We start from the raw sequence: 18,491 nt of genomic DNA on the forward strand, positions 1-18,491 counted from the left end.
AGTAAATATTTTCTTGATTTTCATCACGTGTAAAATCCTCACACAGTCTTATAAAAAGCAATTGTGAAATGAAGAGTTCCCTTTTCATCTGGGACAGAACATCATGTGCTGGAGAAGGCCTCAGCACAGCGCAGGTTAAGTATAAACCATTGCAAGATTAATTTTCCTGCCCCTTGTGTTTGTGCTCCTCTTATGTGGTCAACCATTATGAATGCAACAGAATCCTCCATGCTCTGCTCATGATAACTGTTTTATTAAAACTACTGTAATGAATTAATTGTACCAATTCTTGTTTTATTTGGTGCTTCATGGTGTATGTGCACCAACTGAACAGATGAAGATCTGCAAGCAAATGTGATCTGGCAGCACCAATCTGAGTTGCTCTTGCATTTCATCTTCAAGAGTGTAATGGTGATGTTGGGATTTGCTCTTTTTCTTCTGAACCGACCTGATTTCTCCTAAGTCCTATTTTCAAACATGCTGAATTTTTCCTTCCCTTAAGAAAAATCTGTTTATGTTATTTATTTGTTTGTAACCCTTTCTTCCATTATATCACTCATCCAGCACAAGTCTCGCATCTTCTCTCCCTTTTTTCTCAAGCCACTCCTGCTGCCAGTCAGAAGTGTTGACCGTTGTTCCATTAAGCACAGGACAAGCAATAAGCAGGAATAAAAGACATCGCTGAAACTTTGGTGTCTTTACCTCCATATCACCTACATTTTCATGTGTTTCACACTGTGACACCCCACTCAAGTCCCACACAATTTCTGTGAAGAATTTTCATGTCTTGGTAGTGAAATAGGAAAGAAATACCTTGGGTAACTGTATCCACTGTAAGAATTTCACGCTTCTGCTTCTTAAAACAAGTGACCGAACAATACTATAAAAAGGATATTAAATCTAAGACAAATAAGGAAATTACTGCCTGCATCAAATAAATAATTTCATCTTTTGGATGAAACATAGATCTCATTCAGGGCTATCTAAAAAACAATGAATGGTCATTGTTAGCCTCCCAGTGCACTTACAGCAATCCATGATCAGCACAAGCTCGGTTCTTCAACACTCACAGGACATATATTTGTCACTGTTTCTCAGAGATAAGAAATTACTTTTTACCAGTTGAATTTAAGTTCAGCTAACAAAAAAGGTAGTAAACAAAAATTTTGTTATCTGTTTTTTGTTTTGCTCAGCTTCTGAAATTCCTTGTTTTCTGCATTGGCAGTTTAAGCCATCCACTGTAACAGATTTAGAAATCTTACATTATTCCTAATGTTCTGGCTCACGTAAGTCATTCTTCTTGTGTGGACACAGATCCTTCCCTGTCTGCCGTTGCCATGGGCTTTTCATAATCGCAGTTGTGGTTTTAAATTCCCACATACATTTCACATGCAAGTCCACAGAGTGCATTGTGTTGCATCATATATCAAAAATGGTTCATGACTGCAAGCACCATTACAGTTCTGGGAGAAGAAAGAAATCGACTTACTCAGCAATCTCAGGTTTGCTTTTCTCCCTTTCAAAACGTGTCCCCTTCTGACTCAATGCCTGCGGTCTGAGAAGATGCCATAGAGGTGGGAAGTGTTTGTTTGTTGTTTTCCTTGGCCTCGTTTACTCCACTAGTCATCCCCAGTGCGGTGAGTGACCATGCTTGTGTTCAGCTGTGCTCAAAGCCTTGCACAGAGGCATGGTAGATGATACGTGCTATTGGTTTACTCCAACCAAGCAGGGGAGTGACTGGTAGCTGAGCAAACTTCTTGAGCTGAGCTGCTGCTTGTGGTCCACTTGCCCTGTCAACCATCATCTGCAGAAGTGCAATTTGCTCTCTACAACAACCTGAAAGGAGGTTGTGGCAAGGTGGGGTTGATCTCTTCTTCCAGATAACAGTGATAGGATTAGAGGTTTAAATTGAGCCAGGGATGTTCAGGTTGGCTATTAGGAAACATTTCTTCTCCAAAAGTGTGGTGAGGCAGTGGAACAGGCTGCCGAGGGAGGTGGTGGAGTCACTGTAACTGGAGGTGTCCAACAAAAGAGTAGATGTGGCACTGAGGGACATGGCCCAGAGTAGTCACAGGCATGGTTTGACTGTTGGACTGGGTGATGTTACTGGACTTTCCAACCTTAATGATTCTATGGTTCTCTAAAAGAAGTACACGTGCTTCTGTCTTTGCATTTCAACAGTGACCTGTCTTCACTCACAGCAAACAATCTGCACTGATGAAGCTGCTCTTTGACACACCACAGCATGCCCATATGTATTTTTATCCATGGGTAATAAAAAGAAAATATGAGACTTTTTTCATTCTCTATTGTGATTTTAGAGAAGCATTCAGATATGGTGATGGTGAGACTATCACTACTCAGCAACTTGGATTACCCTCCCCATTTCAGTGCACAGAGACAGAGACGCTTTACCTCTTCATCTTTCAAGACTCAGCTTTGCAACAGTCTGCCTGCACTGCTTGCCCACATTGCATCATATGTTACATAGAGAGTGCCCAAGGAAGGTTTTCTCTCCTAAACCCAGATCCAGCAAACCCCACTTTTTTAACAATCTTCTCTTTATTCCATCACTCTCTACAGCAATGTTTCTGTGCAGATGAGGTGACCTGCTGCCAGCAGCCTGTGTACAGCACTACTGGGCAGGAGAAGACCTCTCCATTTCCTAGAAGGAAACCACAAACCCAGGTATGATGTATGCAGTGATAAGGATGGCCAGCACAGGGAGAGCCTTAGCCAGCCCTCCTGTGCTAGCTCTGACTCTGTTTGGGCTGAGGGCAGGGGAGGCACTGGAGAGGATAAACATAGCCTTCTATTGTTTGAAGTCCTTGTGGCTTATTGCTGCTGGCTCTGGGCCTTTCCAGCCCCTTAGTCCCTTGCTGCCTGTTAAATTCTACAATAAGGGTCTCCTCCTCCTTCTCCTCCCTGTTCTCCCTTCTCCTTCCAGTTTTTGCAATATAATCTGTCTTCCCAGGCTGCCAGGTTGCATTTACAGTGAAAGAAGCTGTTGAAAACTCAGGAGCCATGGGACAGCAGGGAGGCAGCCTGCAACCAAGCTGTCACTGCTCTTGCAAAACAAGCACCCCTCCATGACAGAGTGTATGTTTCTTGGCCTCTGTTTCCCTGTTCCTCTCATGTACCATTTAAATTAATATATGAAAGCACTTATTTCTCTGGAAAAGCCAGCAAGTGTTTGTATTCTTGACATCTGATGCAAATCAGGCTAGTCCCTCTGCTCAGTCTTACTCTTTCTGTCCTGTCTATTTGGTGTTTCTTGGAGTTGGACAGCTTTTCTTCCCTCTCCAATGCTCCCCAAGAGCCCATCTGGGAACTACGTACGAGAACATTATAAATTATTAAAACCAGGTTTGCTCATATCAGTAAGACCAAGAACATGTGTTGGTGCAATAGCTGTGTTTTATTTTGCGTTTTTTTGCCAGTCAGCTTTCAGCATTCAATATTTCTTAATGCCTCACCACCTTATTCTCATGTGAACCAGAGCAATTTACTCCTATTTTTAATCATGTAGAGCTGACTCAGCCAAGCCGAGTAACAGGAATAAACGGCAATATCCATGAGTGCAATTCCTGGATGTCAAATAGCATCAGCCACAAAAGCTTGGACAAGTTCCTCCATCAAAGACAGCAGGACCTGGTAGTCAGTCACCAGAAAAACCTGGTCCTTTAACTGTCCATAACATAGATGGTCTTGTTGCTGCTCCATGATGCCCGAATTTTCATGAACTGCAGATAATGACCAGACATGTCTTGCTTGTGGAAGTCTTTTGAAACCTAGGTTGGAAGAAACTGCTAGAATGTTAAATATTGTTTGAGATTTTGGTAATTTTATTACGGAGAAAAATCCACCCAAATGCTGCAAGGCAGCTGCACATTGTGGGAAATAATTATCTGGTGAGATGAGCAACAAGTGAGACATATAGGGAATAGCCTGCTCTTCAAGTCAGGAATTTCACAGCTATGCTCCATCATCTCAAGCAGTATAAATGAATCATCTGCAGAACAAAACCACAGAATGACACCAGCTTCCCCAAAAGTGTCTCCATATATGTATCTGCTAGACTTGCATATTTCTGTTTATAAATAATAATGACCACAAAGTGAAATGGTCTTTTCAACAGACAGGTCCTAAAAAGATGCTTATCACATCTTTCATTTTTTTTGCTGAGCTACTTCAAACTAGACTTTCGTACTTTCAGATAAAGTATTTTGACTTAAGGTACTGATACGGATGTGTGTGATCACAAATTTTCTGACATAAAAGATGACTAAGATCTTTTCTGAAGGACGTTGATTGAAGTTGTTAATCTTTGTTAGGACTGAATCCTTGAATCTGAGGGCAACATGTTACCTAAGAACTGCACTACTATTTGTAGATACTTGGTTTTGGTCTAGTTTTCAAAAACAAGACAGAGTAAGTTGTTGCACTGTAAATTTACTTTGAATTGTGTTGCCCACTTCAGATGTATTTTCCAAGGCACTTTGTTTTCAAATCACCTGGATTTGTAGATGTATGAGGAAAACTGGTCACTAATGGCACATACAGATTGGAGACCCAAATCGTTGCCTTGTGGAGGGAAAGTCAGGTCCCAGTGAGTGCTGATGAGCACACAAACTGACTGGCTGGCACCAGCTGTACCTGAGCAGAAGGATAGGTTGCACCTTGTCTGGACAAGGTAGTCATGGGTGAGGTGGGAGCAGAGGATGTAATGTGGAGGGAAGGAAAGGGCTGGAGTGAGGTAGAGAAAGGCCATGAAGGACCATGAGCTGAAGTGGCTGTAGCAGAGGGGTTTGTGTGTATGTATGTGCATGTTAAGAGCATAAGACACATATTTACAGAAGAGCAATTTGTGCTCGTTCTGCTGCTCACTAAACAGCTTGCTATCGGATGGCTTTATTCACTGAATGTAATTAGCACAGGTTAATTGGTAGGTGCAATCTTTTCAAAGACATCAAACATAATTCCCTGCATTTTTGCTCTATTTAAATGTGATTAATGTCAGCTTATTCTGGGAAAATGTCTGGTTGCCATTAGTTGTTGGAGCGTGTCCAGAGGAGGGCCATGAAGATGACCGGAGGGCTGGAGCACCTCCCTTACAGGGACAGGCTTCAGCCTGGAGTAGAGAAAGCTCTGGGAGGACCTCATAGAGGCTTTTCAGTACCTGAAGGGGCCTACAGAAAAGCTGGGGAGGGACTTTTTAGAAGGACATGTAGTGACAGGAGAAGGGGAAATAGCTTTAAACTGGAAGAGGGTAGATTTAGACTAGACCTCAGGTAGAAATTCTTTACAGTGTGGATGGTGAGACACTGGAACAAGTCTCCCAGAGAGGCTGTGGATCCCCCCTCCCTGGAAGCATTCAAGGCCACGCTGGATGGGGCTGTGAGCAACCTGGTCTAGAGGGAGGTGTCTGCCTATAGCAGAGGGTTGGAACTAGGTGATCTTAAAGGTCCCTTCCAATCCAAACTATTCTATGATTCTTTGATTCTATGATTCATTAGAGACTCCCATCTCCATTGCGTAAGTGAAGACTGTTGTATAGTAATAGTCTGAACTTATATTTAATATAAAATGGGTCACTTTATCTGACAGACCTTCTTTTTGGCTGCTGTACAATGACCTGGCAAAGGAAGGGCTAAAATCATCTTAATTCATGAGTTTGGATGCTCAGAATGCAGTGCAGGGTTTCCAGAAAACCAGACTAGTGCTTTTGTAGCCCAGACAAGGGCATCTAGTATGAACAGAGGTGAGTCCTTTCTCTTGACAGTAGCTAATGATATTTGCATTATCAGCCTTTTTGGTTTATGGATAACAGAACTGTCTGAGGAAAATCAGACGGACGCAAGTGGGTCTGATAGCTATGGAGATCCTTGCAATGACTGTGTTGATCAAATATGGAAACTATAAGACCATCCCAGATTGAAATATGAAGCTTCATGATTCCTTCCCTGTTGTTTACTTCTTGAAATTACAGTAATGTTGTGGATAATGCCTGAACAAAAGAAAATGTGCAACATGAATTTATGACATATCCCTAAAGGCTGCAGTATGTTGATAGATGCCATCAGCTGTATAGTACTTCTCCTTGTAGAAAATGGCAGTGTGATCTTAAGTGGTTATTTTGTTTTCATTTTTGAGTCATTATTTGGTTAGTGAGAGCATGAGGAAGCCTTAACATCAAGTTAGGATCCTAGTGCTCCAGATCCAGGGCTGCTCAGCTGAGGTTTGTCTGAGATCTGTGGGCAGGAATGTGTGTGCCAGCTCCAGCTCTGGGAGGTCAGCCAGACACCACACATTGCCAGCAGTGACGCAGTGCATGATGGCTGGTTTCCCAAGGATCAAGAGGCTGGGAGAAATACTGAATCGCCCACAGGAGGCATCACATGTTTGGACAAGGCAAAACTGACCTGTGGTACTGTTGCTGACTGAAGTCTTACACTTGACTGCCCTCTTCTAGAAAGGTGGATGTCAACATTACCGCAGTTAGTAACCCTTATCTTACCATTCCGCTTATGAACCCCGAGAGCATGACCTGCCTACATCTGTCTGTTCTTCATACTCCACTGTGAAGATAGCCTCCATACAAAGTGTGACATTGAGATGGGTGTCATGGAAAGAAAGAGGAATCAACCCATTTGTGATTCACAGGCTATCTGAGAAATCACAAAGGAGGAAAAACCTGCCGTATTGTTCACATGAAAACTTGCAAAACACACTGTGTGAAGACTGCAGTTACTTTGCTGCTGACTGTGCTGAAAGACACCTTTTGTTACCCATGAGAAATTTTATTTCAGGCAGAGTATAAGAAAGTCATGTGAAGACATGAGTGTAAGCAAACTACCATTCGTCAGAAAAAGGGAAATTTACTCATATATTTAGCAGTCATTTCCCCTTTTTTGGGAAATCCAAGCGCATATTTTCTTTCTCTTTGCCTGTGTTTCCCTCATCCTCACTCTGCGGAAGGAAAGAAAGATAGACCTAAAATGTCACTTGGTTTTGACACAGATCTGATTGGGCAACGGGAGACAAATTTCCGCTGTGCCTTCAGTTAAGCTCTATATAAGGTCCATACCAGCAATTTCATTCTCACATCTTTTCATGAGAAACTAATGGTTGAAAGGATGCAGAACCACAGGTAAGTGAATCCTAACATAGATCTAGGAATGAAAGCTATCCCTAAAAACTTCTGTTTGTGTAGGGCCCATGGAGACTGCTTGATATTAAACTGAAGGGACTGAATTAAATAACCAAGTATTTTGATTAAGCTAAGGATATAAAAAGAGAGAAAATCTCCTTCTACAGTACGTTCCTTGCGTACCTTGGGGCTGTTAATGCAGCAAAGGGAGTCACAAGTTCCAGATCCAGGTGTGGCCCTGAGAAGGGATACAGCTCCACATCGGTGTGCTGGAAATGAGTGAAGACCTTGTACTACAGGAGGCAACTCAGTGTTATAATGGTGTATTATTAAGTAAGAGATTGACTTTGTGCTAGCTGTTGTGCTTACACCCGTATGATGGCTAATGAATGACTTGCAGCAGATAGTTTTGTTTTCCCCTGAGGTCACTGTGCCAGATACCTAGGACGTGTTGTTCAGGGCTTTTGTCATCATTTGCTTGCACAGATTGTTATGGTGTTCACATGAGAGAACTCACGTGTCCCAACAGCAAGGTGGGTGCGCACACCATGGGAGTCAAAGCTGTTGTCTCAGGAGATAAATTTGTTGGAGACACTGAGAGCTTGGCTCTCTGGTTATACTATTTGCTTGCAGATATGTGCTGCCCGGCCTACTTTGGTAGCCACAGTGGAGAAGATAATGTGGCAGAGGATTAATGAGGGCGTAGAGCCTTAGCAAAGACTTGAAGAGTCTGCAGTACTGCAGCTATTCTCCTGTGCTTATCCAAACAAGCTACACTACAGCTAAGTTGAAGCATCTGGCCCATGCCTCAGTCACAGCTTATTGCAAAATACACAGAGCTGTATTTTTCTACCCTTCTACCGCGGGGACAGCAGCATCTTGTGGTGTGTTGTTTGCATCTCCCAGGGTAACAGGAAAATGACAGACAAGAAGCATTTGCACTAAGCCAGATGCTCTTGTTCCACAAATTATCTTCTCTCAATTGGGAGTGAAGAAGCACTTTCGTTCACCAAGGCGTATCAAAGCTTTCCAAGTCTGGAGTTAGGAGAAGAATAGTAAACCCTTTAGTTAATGTTAAGTATTTTGATTGTATCTTCTGTGTCATAAAAAACTTGCCTGCAGATTTCAAGACACTTTCCCTCAATCTTCTTCTTCCCATTTCCTCTGGGAAAGAATGCATGGGTTCTTCTTTGCCCTGATTACATGCACAGTGTGTGCCTCTGCTTTCAAGCTCCAGCAAGGGAAAAGCACAGGTAAGGGCATGGGTTTGGTTGTTTTATTTTCTGTCTCCTTTTCCTTCTCTGTAGTATGCCTGGCCAACAGTAATGACTAAATGTCTCTAATTCATATAGAAAACTGCCCAGATCACACCATGTTTTTCCAATACTACTATGAACTGCACGGAGAGCCTGTGGTTCTGAAATGCCCTTCCCCCAGATACAAACATGTGGATTTTTCTACATTGACACATAATATCACATGGTACAAAAATGATTCAAAAACCATGATATTAGGAAGAGATGAAGATCCAAGAATCTGGGCAAAAGGAGATGCGCTCTGGTTTTTGCCAGCAAGACAAGAAGATTCAGGAGTGTATATCTGTACCAGAAGGTAGGTGTTTAAAAGGAACTTCAATTCACTAACAAGGTTGCTGTGCCTAAAATAGATTAATTTGAGTCTAGCTGTCGTCAGAGCTTATTTGTGTAAGATCATTTCCTTACTGGCTTTATTAAGGAAAAAATATGGAAAGTTAGAAATGTTAAAAGTTGTGTCTCCTATACATATATCTATAAACTGAAATCTCAATGCATACTGACAAGGATTGTCATTCTGTAATCTCACAAGGAAGAAGTGTACATGAAAGTTCACTTTAGCTTATTTTTTGGTCAGTCAGGGCTGCAGTGAGCAGAGGTGTGCTGCAAACAGGGTACCCTGCAGATTGCAACTCCTACATCACAGCTTTAGAGAAGCAGACAGTATTGTTTGCATTTCAGATTGCCTTATAAAGAATACACCAAGGCAGCATTCTGTGATTCTTTCTTCTTCCCTGTTCCTTTTTCCTGAACTTTACTTTTCTTCTACTTCACGTTTTTAATCAGAATTGGATTGCTTTGGCATTGCTGGAAGATCTCACATGAGACTCAATGTGCGTTTATGGGGCTGGGATCAGACTTGTGATACTACAGTGGTTTGCAATGTGAGCCAAGGCTCTTTCCAGGTCGTTGTTTTCTGTGTGTTTACAGTCTGACAGCCTGCTCTATAGTTTTGAAAGAGGAAGGGAATCTGGTCTTGTGGTGGAGTGAGGAAGGCAGAAACCACCAGTGCCACTGAGGCTTGAAAGCCATATGATATAGGGTCCTTGTCCCTGCCAGCTCCTCCTTCCTGCCACCTCCCAGGGCATGCCTGACAGTGAGCACCTCACTCCACATTATGCAGTATCCATATGCATCCATGGATTCCAAATGTAGCACAATGTTGTGAGACCCGTTTGAGAAAGACATGCAGAGGCTAAGTACATAGCTTCACCGCTAACATTGTTACAGAGTTGATAGAATAGAAACAAACCCTATGTTCATCTCATATCATTGAAGTAAAACATTTCTTCAGCATGCTATGAAACGAGGGTAGAGGAAGAGGAAGAGGATGCAGCTCAAGCACCTGTATCCCCCAAGTGACATGCATTTTGATCCTTTCTGGGGCTGGAAACAATTGCCTCTTGGGACCAGGAGAAAGAAATAAATACTGTAAAACTTTGAAACCTTCTTCCCTGCGTAAAATAATATGTCCTCAAGGAAAAAGCTGCTGGCTGCACAGTAGTGACTGCAGATGTATTTTAATACACGTTTTAAACTTTTTATTTCTCTCTTACATTGCAATTAGTGTTCACAGTCAAGACCTCTGCCAAAGAAAGAAGTGGAGAGTTTGTGACATATCTGCTAGTATTTAGGTGGAGTATTTAGGTGTTGTAAAATCAAAAATCATGACTTAGTCTAGGGTGGCACAGCAAGCTTAGTTTACACAAGAGAGGAAAAGAAGAGATTTGAAGGAGAACTGAAGAGCCACTTGAGCTCTCCTCACCAGCGTTGTGTGCTCATGTCTACTTGCTGTCTTCAGGAACTCCTCCTATTGTGCTGAGGTGTCCATCCACCTCACGGTCGTGCAGAAGGCAGCTGCTCGGGACATCGCCTATCCCCAGGTCCTCTTCACTTTCACCTCTGGGAAGCTCGTTTGCCCCAACCTGTGGGAGTTTACAACAAACAGGACAAACACAGAGCTCCAATGGTACAAGGTAGAATTTTCAATTTCTCTTCATGCAAAATCTAAAACGCTGTCTCATTTGTAGACGAACATCTATCTTCACTTTCTGTTTGTCCGGAGCATTGTGTTGTTAAATCATGAGCAATCTGATGTTGCAGCATAATATATTGGGATTTATGGGACGGGTGTATGTATTTTAGGAAAGGTTCTCTGGGGTGGGCTCAGTGTGGTCTGAAGTGCTCCATAGGGAGTGTTTTAAAGTCCAGCTCACCTAACCTGATTCCAGGATAGCCATTTCAGATTAGGCTTTTCTCTTTGGTGCTATGCTTCTTTTAACAGCCCCTGTAGGGAATCCCACAAAGTAAGACCTCCTGTGTGAGCTGTTCAGAGGAGGTAGCCTTCAATAATCAACTGGATTACAGCATTATGAGGTACTGAGAGCAGGATCATCACTCAGAGCTTGTCATGGTCTCCTGTCTCACTTGTTGGTCTATGGCCTTCCCCACAACTTGTTTCCTGCCACAACTGTCAGAAGAGCTATCCTGCCTTCCAGAAGGAGGGCTCCCATCTTTGTATGAGCATTAGTGGGACAGAGCAGAAATTTTTCACAGTTTATGAGATCTTGCACGATCAGTTATAGTGTTATGAAGGACTGCATGACACGCTATTATACTGAATAATATTTAAAGCAGTAGGGAACACAAATTTATACATGGTTTAGATTATGATAGGACAGGGGGGTATGGTGTTAAAGTGGGGAGATTTAGATTGGGTGTTAGGGGGAAATTTTTTACTCAGAGGGCAGTGAGGCGTTGGCACAGCTGCCCAGAGAAGCTGTGGTGCCCCATCCCTGGAGGTGCTCAAGGCCAGGTTGGATGGGGCCCTGGGCAGCCTGAGCTGGTGGGGGCAGCCCTGCCCGTGGCAGGAGTTGGGGCTGGGTGGGCTTTGAGGTCCCTTCCAATCCAAATCATTCTGTGATTCCATGATGACTGAAATGTATTTGTCTTAGAAGAGTGCCTCTGAATGTGCTCTTATGAGGCCATGTACGGAAAACAATATTGTGAAAACCTTTATGATTACCGTAATTTATTTATCTTAGAAGAATGTCTTACGTGATTGCTCATAAGAGGACTCAGGAAGTAACCTAGTGTATTTTTCCATTTTAAAATGTGTGTTACTGGAAAGATATGTTAAAGTAGCAGTTCTTCATACTTCATATAATGACTCAGAACCTTTTGGTGAGGAAAACGTGTTCATAGAACTTGAATTATGGTGGGAAAGTGAAGCTGCACAGATTCAACAGTGATCAGCACACTTTTTGTAAGAGAGAGACAAAGATAAATAATTTTGTCTGGAGGTTACACAGGGTTTACCCACACCTATCTGAGCTGTAACATAAGTTGTCCGTTCTTCAGGATGCTCTGCTTCTGGAAGATGACAGTGAAAAATTTGTATTTCTGAAGGAGTCGTCTTCTCTGTTCTTCACTTCTGTATTACCAACAGACTCTGGCTACTACACCTGCAAAATGACTTTTCCATATGAAGGTGACACATATGAAATCACCAGAACAATTAAACTGCAGACTCTTGGTAAATACTGACCACTGAGAACACTTAAGAAAGCTTTTGCAACAGATGGTTTGCTGGTGAAATCAGGGAGAGGAGCTCAGATTCAGTACTGCCAAGTAGGGTAGAAGGCATACTGGCTTTTGATGCTGAAGCCGGGGGGTTTCCAGCAGCATGGCTGACATAGCTCTTTGGCTAACCTCGGCTCTTTGGCTAACCTCAGAGCTTGCCCTGGCATTCAGCAGCACATTTGCAGGAGGCAGAACTGGCTGTCGCAATGGCAACTGCCTGCGGTCTTAAAACCGAGTAATTAATCTCTCAGGGGGCTGGAGGTCGATAAGAACGACTTCAGAGGGCTTAGGAAATAAAACACCGAGTAATCTCTCCAGGGCTGGGGGAAAACCGCTGTTCCTCAAGGCGGCTTGAGCCGCTGGCCCGGCTGCTGCTGCTGGGCGCCCGGCGGGCACCAGGGGGCGGCCGGAGGCTGTGGCACCCTTGGGCTAGGCGTTACTCCGATCCCCTCGCCATCCCTGCCTTCCTCATCCATCACGCGGGGTCACGATGCCGGGTTGGGCCCGTCTGTCCCCGCTGACAGAGTCTCTGGGTGGGTAATGACTCTCTTTGCCGCGGGGTTTAGAAACAAGCTGCTGTGTGAGAAGCGCAAGATGCTGAGCCGAGCAGCACCTTACAACGCCTGTTATTTCTGTCGTGGTAGCACTGACTCTGTTCTCTCTTTGTGCAGAACAAGAAAAGAGAATTACCCCCATAATTGTGTATCCAACTCAGAAGACAACGTCAGCTGCTCTTGGTAAGGATCAGTAATATTTTGAAAGTGTCTAATTGGAAGAAAATTAGAGCAGGTTCCCTGATTTGTACCCTAATTCATTGGTCTCGATTATATTAACTGAATGTTGGTGCTGTGGTAGTTTTTTCATTGTAGTTTTTCCTTCTTATTGTCTGCAATAAGAAACTATTTTCATAACATCATGGAATCAGCAAGGAAAAGACAGCTAAGATCATCTAGTCCAATCGTCAGCGCATCACCACCATGCTCACTAAACATGTCTCCTTGTACAAACCAAAGCAAAATAGCTGTAGATTTTAGCAACAAAGCATGAAAGGTATGTTTGCATGCTTGGATCAGCTGCTCAGAATTCCTCCTTTGTCAAGAACATGCGTTTTTCAGTATTCCCCCAGTCAGCCCTAGGTTGACAGGTGGCTTTGAGTGAACCACCCAGTTCTTTTGAGAGGAGACATTTTTCATTGCTTCTTAATGTTTGAACCAGAGAGTTATCTATCACTAGCTAGAATGTTTCTTGCAAAAATCTCAATTTTTCTTCAAAGATGATGCTGTAACAATGCATTTCAGTATTGCTTTCCCTCATTTCAGAGAATGCCATGTATATCTGACACTAAGGTCTCCTAACTTGGGTATTATACACACAGCTATGTTCCATGAGCCTTAGTTTTCCCTGCCACTTTTCTTTCTGCAAGTGTAACATTGTCTTTCTTTTTTTGCCTGTCTGCCCCATGGAGTGTACTGTATTCTCTTCAACATTACTGTACGATTATTGAGCCAAGCGTTTTCCATATGAAATAAATATCCACCAGTGTGAGGGCTCCTTATCCTTAGCTCAGAGTTGCAATAATTACAGCAACATTTCTGAATTTTTGCATGGTCACGTTGTCCCCAAGGGTCTCATCTAGTACTGAATGTCCTCATCTGCATCGCTGTGGGTTAGAGCAATTGCTCTGGAGCAACCTTGCCCTTTGAACTGCAAAACAGCAGAAGGAGCATAGGAACATAGCTTTGTCTCCTAAGAAATATGTATTGTACGAGGATTGATAACTGCTGGAATGGAAAAGTAATTTGCTAAGTAGTGGAAAGGACTGCCAAACTGAATTGTCTCGCTGCCAAGGGGTAGGGGAGCAAATGCAAGCTGGGGCTTAACATCAGTTTTCAATGTAGTAGTGCTTGACATGTGTGGGAACTCAATCTCCCATGAGATGCTCTGTTCACCAGGAGAAAGAGTAGATCTCAACATATATCTGAACGTTTTTTTAATCTTCCTCTGCCAACAGGCTCCAAGATGACTCTCCCATGTAAAGTATTTGCTGGACCAAACAGCAACATCTATACTGATGTGGAATGGTTAGCGAATGATACCACGATCGATGTGGTTTACAAGCAAAACAGACTTATGGAAGGGGAACGACAGTAAGTTGGGTGAAAGTTCTTGTGGTTGTGGTGCAACAGGGGCTTTCAGCTGGATGCCAGGTAGTGAAATGGGATATGGAAAGCCCAAAAGTGCAGGAGAGAGCTGAGAAAAATAAGCAAATGAAAACATAAAATCAACAAAACAAATAAGTGCAGATCAGCCCAAGCAGGTCTTTATACTGTAAATAAGCCAACAAAGAGCCTTACATTGAAGTGCAGTTTTGTGGGTAGCTGAGCTGATGTATGAGTTGACTGCAGTGATAAGCAAGGGGCCTTGATCCTTCCCAGTGCCTGTCTTATCTCTCTTCTTGCCCTGTGCCAAGGAAACGTCAACATCCTTGCCTTTGCACCAGCCCTGGAATTCGTGTGATACTTCATGAACCTCTGAATACACTGAGATAGCAGAAAACTGTCTGTGTTTTCTGATTTGCACTTTTTATTATTGTTATTCTAATTATTGTTAATTTATTTATTGTTATTTTTCCCCTTAGGATTGTTCCTTTATTGTTAGTTAATAGTTAAACTGACTCTCAAAGATGTCCAGAGAGTGCTAGTGCTGGCACCAGGGCAGCACCAAGCAGGATGCTGGTGGGAGGGAAAACATCCTCTTGCCATGGTTCATTGTCTCTCCCTATCTTGAGCCATTCTCTGAGTTGCCTCATAGCTGCATACCTCAAGACTTGACATTTTGCCTATGCTGTTAACAATTAAACTGGTCACTCACCAGATATGGTTTGTCCAAACCACTCCTGGCTAGGGATTAGAACTTACCATGATGCAAGAGGCATTGGCAACAGGATCTGGGGATATGGCATCCCTATTTTGAGGGGCAAAAGTGTTTAATATTTGTGGATGTGGGCTGTTTTCAGCCTCAGGGCTACATAACAACCTGGCCATGTGGAGTTTATTGCACAGTTACAACCAGACGTAACATTGACAGCTGGGGATCTGAGCCTTTATGTGCTTTGTTATTTCTTACAGCTTGACTGAGTATATTAATTTATAATGTTGTTTACATGAATAAATGAGAAAGCCTTGAACTCATGGTGAGATGCCTTAAAATACACAGTGGAACAGCGGGAGCGTCTACAGGATTTAGAATAGAACAGCACATATGCTTTCTTACTTAGACCTGTATTGCTGTTGCCACTACTGCTGCTGCTACTATTATAAATTACTACGTAACAGCATGAGGAGGGAGGCTACACCAGCTCGGGATCACAAAGAACCCATGGTATGAAGCTGCCTCTGTTCTTCTGGGTTCCTCCAGAGGCACTGCGTCAAAACAGGTCAAATATAACTGGAAAAAAAAACAAAAACAAACAAACAAAAACAAAAAACATTTTCCACAGAAGTCTGTGTCAAAGCACCCACAGCCAAGTTGCTGCCTTCCTGTGGTACTGACCCAGGATGTGTGCACAGGCAAGTCCATTGTCATGGCACATAGCAAAGCCATGAACAAATCATTACAGAGCAGCTGGATAAATTCTCCATCAGTGACTAAAAGACAACCAGAGATAATATTCTAGAATTATTCTGCACCTAGAAAACCACTTTTCAGTAGTTGCACTGATGGAGAAATCAGGCTAGAAACTTTCTAGACAGTTGCTTGTACTGAAATCTTGGTTTTGGGTGGATGATAAGCAGGTATGGTGGCTCAGTTTGCTGAGAGAGGGGCTGCAGGTTTGTGTTTTACATATGCCCTCTCCCAGAATTAATCTCATAAATTGAATAGGTAATCAGAGAGTCAGAGAGAAGGAATAAGATCCTTCCATGATGCTGTGTGGGGAGCTCAGTTATACACAGTTCTGCTTGCATTTCTTCCCTGCTTTCATTTTTGCAGGACAAATCTAGATCTTTTTTTCCTGGAAGAATCAGTGAGTGCAGCATGGGTGAGTTGGTAGAACTAGTCTGGGTGACACAGTGTCCTGTAAGGCAGAGGAGCTAGTTCAGAAATGAATAAATATCCAATGCAGCTTCTTGCAATGTGCTGTTAGAATGAGCCCACCATAGAGAGCTGATAAAAGGAGCTCACGTTTAATTTTCCTTTTTCTTCCAGAGAAATCACAGAAAATGGTGAGAACTTCATTGAAGTTCCACTGATTTTTAAATCTGTGGAAGAAGTGGATTTTTACACAGATTTTAAGTGTCTGGCCCAGAACAGATATGGATCCCAAGTACTGCCAACACGGGTCAAGCAGGAAGGTAACTAATTTAACTACTTATCTTGGAGAGAAACAGGCTGCAATTGTTATACTTATTCTAAATCTAAATTACAATTGAAGTATTTTATGCTTTCAGACCTTAGTATTAGTGTGATAATTGCTTGGGAGATATTGGTTACCTCTTTCACGTGTAGACTCAAAATGCTCAACGTTTTAGAATAGTCTGTTCACAAAGAACACTTTCTGTAGGTCACTTGCTGACATTTTCCACAGGCATAAAAATCTGTGCTGGTATATCTGTTCGCTGGATAAGGTTCAAATATAGATACATTCTGTGAAATGATGGCTCCATTGAGATTACTGGCACACTCTCACTGGATGCAGAAGGGACAGATCTTACCCAGTTCCTAAACAAGTAGGAAAAAAAAAAGACAATAGCAAAATAAAGATCAAAGAGTTCCATTTCCTCAAACTGCTGCCAAAGTAACAAGAAATATAAATAATGGTGGCTGTTGTTATTTTGGTTCTTAGTGATGGAAAGAGAAGCCCTAAACTCAGTGCAATTCATGTTGTGACTGTTGGCTAAGAACCAGCTGTAAAAACAGTATGAAGCAATGCTAATTGTTTCCTTGCATAACACTGATGAATCACCAAAGCTTGCTCACACCATGTTAGAAAGATACATGAACAATTACAGTCTTCATTACGAGTTGTATCTCATAACCCATGCCAGCATCTTACGATGAGGGACTTGTATTCACTTACCTATACAATGTGCTGCCCAGGTCTTCCATGAGCTACACAAGTATTGCTACAGAGGAGGCAACCCATGAACCGGTATGGGCCTGCATAATCTAAAACTGAGAAAATCAGGTGTATTTTGGGAAGAAGCTCACAGTTTCGTCTTGATTGTTAATAATTTTTCAAGTGCTCTTGAAAGAACAGAGAAAACTGTTCACAGAGGTTGAGTGGAATAGCTATTATGTATTCTCTTTCCATGCGGTGCCTTTATTTCCTGCTTGAAGTGTCGCTGCTTTCACCAAATTAAGATTGAAAATATACAACCACCCTGAGCAGGGAAGAGCCATGTGTACACAAAAGGACTGAACTGTAAATTCTCATCTTCCATTGTTTTCCAATGCCTTCCTCCCACCCCAATAAACATATGTCCCAGAGCATCAATAGACCTCTTCCTTTCAGAAGCAGTTAGCCCTGCTGGAAGGTTAATTTGCAGACATCCTTTTTAATTTGGCTTCTCCTCTTCCTCCTTGAACATAGAGAACCATGCTTTCTGATAATACGTCATTTCTTTACTTTTCCAGCTGTCGGCTTGCCCTGGTACGTTGCAACAATTCCAGTCATGTTGGCCTGTGTCTTCCTGGCGGGAATATGCATACATAAGTGCTGGAAGCAGAGAGCTGATAAAGGATATACAATAGCAAAGGTTTAAGATCTACTTTATTCTCACTGCCAACAGTGAAAAGTTCATCCTGGCTATCTTTCATGTGAGACACAGAGATACATTTTGGACCAGACATACTTCTTTTCCAGATGGATGTATTATCAGCTTTTTTTCTTCTTCTCCATGTCTTCCATGATTTGATTAAGTTAGAAATATGTTTGGGGGAACCTATTTCTATTGTTTTGTGGCTAGGCTGTGACTTACTGCATTTTGAAATGCAGCGTCCCACGTACATGCCCTTGTTATGAGACAGGTAAGGAAAGTTAGATTATTTTCTCCTTTGTATTTCCAATAGTTTTATCCTTTGGGGGAAGGGGAGGGTTGGGGGGGTTGGGGGGGGGGAAAGGTGTAGAGAAAGCTGAGAACCTTAAAAAAAAAAAATATATATATATATATATGCAAAAACCCAGTTCAGTTCAGTTCAGTTTCAGTTTTGGATACCTCCATATAGAAAGGGAAAGGTACTGAAGCAGGTCCAAAGAAGGGCAACAGGGCTTGTGAAAGGCTTGGAGAATATTCCCCATGAGGAGAGACTGAAGGAACTGGGCTGTTTAGACTGGGGAAAAGGAGGCTGAGGGGAGACCTTATTGCTCTCTTCCAGTATCTGAAAGGTGCTTACAGTGAGAGCTGGGTTGGTCTCTTCTCACTGGTGACAAGTGACAGGATGAAGGG

The 18,491-nt window shown here is 42.6% G+C and overlaps 1 protein-coding gene across 1 annotated transcript; it reads left to right on the forward strand.

Moving 5' to 3' along the window:
* The first annotated feature begins 7,044 nt into the window (after positions 1 to 7,044).
* On the forward strand, positions 7,045 to 18,112 carry LOC125699717 (interleukin-1 receptor type 2-like). Its single transcript, XM_048959549.1, has 9 exons — positions 7,045 to 7,150; positions 8,273 to 8,403; positions 8,503 to 8,761; positions 10,265 to 10,439; positions 11,824 to 11,998; positions 12,717 to 12,782; positions 14,057 to 14,192; positions 16,252 to 16,397; positions 17,680 to 18,112. The coding sequence occupies exons 1-9, from the start codon at positions 7,125 to 7,127 to the stop codon at positions 17,805 to 17,807; spliced, it is 1,242 nt and encodes a 413-aa protein (XP_048815506.1). The 5' UTR covers positions 7,045 to 7,124; the 3' UTR covers positions 17,808 to 18,112.
* The last annotated feature ends 379 nt before the right edge of the window (positions 18,113 to 18,491 follow it).

The sequence above is a fragment of the Lagopus muta genome, chromosome 1, assembly GCF_023343835.1.
Source record: "Lagopus muta isolate bLagMut1 chromosome 1, bLagMut1 primary, whole genome shotgun sequence".
NCBI lineage: Eukaryota > Metazoa > Chordata > Aves > Galliformes > Phasianidae > Lagopus > Lagopus muta.